This window comes from Thermobia domestica, chromosome 12, assembly GCF_964235325.1.
Source record: "Thermobia domestica chromosome 12, izTheDome1.hap1.1, whole genome shotgun sequence".
Taxonomy (NCBI): Eukaryota; Metazoa; Arthropoda; class Insecta; order Zygentoma; family Lepismatidae; genus Thermobia; species Thermobia domestica.
In genome coordinates this window covers 226914188-226918135 of record NC_137465.1, presented here as the reverse complement: position 1 = coordinate 226918135, position 3948 = coordinate 226914188, and the positions used below count along the sequence as shown (strand labels likewise).

General features: G+C 35.2%; 1 protein-coding gene across 1 annotated transcript; it reads left to right on the top strand.

Moving 5' to 3' along the window:
* The first annotated feature begins 459 nt into the window (after positions 1-459).
* On the top strand, positions 460-2516 carry LOC145667073 (nucleoporin NDC1-like). Its single transcript, XM_081734780.1, has one exon. It carries the CDS (start codon positions 688-690, stop codon positions 2431-2433), a length of 1746 nt encoding a protein of 581 aa, XP_081590906.1. The 5' UTR covers positions 460-687; the 3' UTR covers positions 2434-2516.
* The last annotated feature ends 1432 nt before the right edge of the window (positions 2517-3948 follow it).

Sequence of the window (3948 nt, the reverse complement as noted above, 5' to 3'; positions counted from 1 at the left end):
ACTTTTGATGCCATAGAATATTATACGAGATTTTTGGCAGCACATCTGCTACGAGAAATGCTACGATAAATGCTTTCGTCTAAAACTAGCCTAAATCTCCCGTAAGGGAGAAAACTGAAACTGAAAAACTGAAAGTATTTTGATAATATTATTGTCATCATTAAACGGAATTTAACTCTAAGAAAAGAAATAGTAATAATAATAAAAACTATATCTGCAAAGGATATACATTATCCGATGAAAAATTAGAAATAACAAATACAAATTGAAAATTTTATTGAAATTAACTGCAACTTATAGTCATGTTACCTTATATAATAAGAATAATAACAAAAGGATAAAGATTTCATCGCAGAAAAGGGTTAAAAGTATACAAATTAAAAGTACTGAAAACAGCAATCAAACAGAGAACACTGGCAACAATGTTTAAGGTCCATGCCTGGTGAGAGAGATGAAGAAGACAAAGAAAATACAAAAAAATGTTGCTTACATTCAAACTTATTTCAATATTCTATTTCATGGGTCCACGTTTTAATTACAAAAGTCATTTGTACAATTTGTCAGCATTCTCAAGGAGAACGGATGAGCAAAATTGAAATATTCGTTGTTAGTAGCTGATCAATTTTGATCGTTTGGATACACAATACAAGATCATTTCTAGAATATAAATAAGAGCAACTTAGCAAGATGGGGACGTATTATAGAAGAATATTCTGTAGAGAGGTCTATTTTTGGAGAGTAATAGAAGCCATTCTATGGTCTTTGTTTTGTGAAGCATTATATATGTTCTTCTTTATTGCTATTATTAATTTTAATTTGTTTCACCCACTTATTTGGCTAGAGAATACACTCAGAACTCAAATTACGTTTTCATTATTGGGCATGTTAATGCTTTTGTTTTGTGTGATGGGTATTGGAGTTATGTTAAGCATGGAATATTTAGTAGCAAAACCGTTCTATTCAACTAGATTCTCTTTAATATACTGCCTTCTTCTACCTGAAAATCTAGCTTTATTGACATTGTATATCATTTTAGGAGGACAAATAGCCCATGTTTATCTGTCTGTCCGAGGAGGACCGTACGCATATTTAGTGAAACCAGATGAGAATGGAACAGAATTTATTGTCGAAGAACATTTAATCTTAATCCTATCAGGTATGTGGACAGGACTGTATTATTTTGTCCGTGAGTACGGATTTCATTATCATGAACGTTGCATCAAATTTCCTATTATACAATTGCCCAAATTTCTCCAGATAAAGCATGGACTTGTAACAGCAATGTATCCCGCTGCCCACAGCAGTATATACCCCATGTTAATTTTCTATGGACTCTACTTTTGGAAAGGCAGATGCGTTCGAGATTCACTGTGTGATGTTATGCACTGGAAAATTCCTGAATATTCCACACATTCTTTTTATTGTGTTTTAAATTTAAAAGTTCTTTTCTATGCATGGTTTCACAACTTCATGTTTTTCCTGATAACAAGTAGTCTTATATTATGTTTTCAGGCATTTCTTACGGAACATTGGACATTCCCAATATTCAATATCATAAAAGACGTGGCTTGTGTTAGATTGGCAAATGGTCTTAACAATTTTGATTTCCCCATGTTACATTACTTGGCTTACTTTGATTTCTTAATGTTGGCAGAAACTAATCAAAGAAGGCGTCAAGAGATTTTTTCCTTAAGTCATCCTGGAGGACACCCGCATCGCTGGAACGAAATAAGTGACAGTTTTCAAGATCTTCTCTCTATTTTTATGGAGGAAGCCACAACTGCATTTCAACCAGGACAATTATATCCCTGTAATATTGCTGGTAGAGGTTTTGTGGTTGTTAAGCCTCCTCCCTTACCTCCACGTTTTGTTCCTCAGAAACGAAGACTTCGCTATAAAATCAGAAATTTAACAAAAGAGTGGGTTACCGAAAACTTAGCGCACGATCACATGCAACAACAACATATATTGCCACGTATGCAATTTGGCTACGTACTAGACATTTTTAAGTTAATGATGTTCAATTTTTGGTGCTGGTTACAAAGAAAACCAGGTTTTTCCTATTTCTTCGCAGAACGTTTAGCTCTTAAGTCGCAAAAACTTTTTTACAATTGTCAACCAGTGATATATGCATGTCAAGCGATGGGAAGCTTGGTTGCTGCATCTTTTAGTGAAGATAAGTACGGTGTAGTTTTGGTGGATTTGGATATTATACTTGATTTAATGCTTCAGTTAAAAGAAATCTTAGATGCGCATGGCGGAAATACTTATAAAAAGACTCCTGATAGTTATGAGGTACAAATGATGAAAAGTCTGCGTTCCACAATTAAACGAAGTATATATAAAATATGTACTGTATTTCAGGATCATATTTTAGAAGTAAGCAACGACTTAGTATCGCCTCTTTCATCATATCTCGATTTTAGAGAGTAACAAATCAATGCATGTTAAAAAGTACAATGGAGTTAAATAAGAATATATTTGAAGGTGTTAATAATAATAATGACTGTCTACCACATAGCAATATATCTATATAATAAAACGAATATGGATGTATATCTGGCTTTTATTTAATTCCAAAGGGATCGATTTCAATATAATTTTCATTAGAATATTAGGATTGTTCACACACGTAACAGTTTTTTCACACACCGGATACAAACATTTCACTCGTAGTACCAGTAGAGGCCTGTTTCTAATAGTTTGAAACTTCTCGGACAACGACGAACAGTGCTTACATATATGATGAACAGTGCAGTTGTGCTTAGCTCACAGATTGAGTCTGAAATACCTAAACTATGACCACTGTGCAGTTAAATGACTTGGAGCATTACTATGTAATGGGGCTGCAAGAGGCTGGATGGTTGTTCCACAGAATTGCCGCTAGCGTGGGTCGTGACGTGTCAGTGGTCGATAAGTAGTGTGTACAATGGAAGGCAGATTGTTCCACAGTAGACGCGCCCTCCCCTGCGATGCACTAGATAGAAGAATCTTTCGGGCAGCCCTAACAGGACGTTGACCGCCAGTACAATCAGTGGACACCCAAGTAAATGCATGGATGTAGGCCTACTATTCCCGCGCTCTGCTCGTATGATTACTCCTGTCTACTTAGCGCATCGCCGTAGTATTCAGCTATGAGAGCTTTTTTTCTGTTGTGTGTATCGTAGACGTGCAAGAGAGCGAAGAATTCCAGAGTGTAAAACATGGGATGTACACCTGGCATAGTTCAGGGGACTATAACTAATGAGCCGCATATTTATGAAGTCGTCAATCTCATATTTCTGAGTGTATCTGCACACTTTACGAAACCTTTATCTTCCAGCAGGAAAATAAACACATCTCATACTGCTAGGACAACCCAATGTGGTCTACCCAACATTGCTTTGTGGTTGAGTTGATTTTCCGTGTGTAAAACAATTTTGGGACGCAAACAGTATTTGATAGCCAACTGTTGATTTCAACTGTTATATTTTTACTTTCAATTAAAGTACAATTTATGGTTGGTAATTTCGTTGAATTGAACAAATCAATATTCACCGTCTGACTACCTTTTTATTCTTGGTTGTTAAGTTGAAAATTGGTTACTTTTGCGGTAAAAATTGATTAGTGGAAACAACGGCGGCAAAACGAACATCATCAATATATTGTATTAGCAACCACTGAAATCTAAGCTTCCACATTTTGGATATGGAATGTTGCATTGTCTACGTCTACTTGTTCTCAAGTCTTCCTAATAATTTTCCATTTTGTAATTTATTTCAAGGGTCACCTATATTGAAACGCTCTATATAACGTATATATCATCTCAATGTAGTGCAGTCACATTTCAATATATCCATAAATGTAGAGATATGAAAATTAACTGGTATATTTTCAACAACATGTGGCGCTGATGTGCAAGTGAGCTGTGGTTCAAACAAAATATTAATGTTTCATCAGTTACTGATA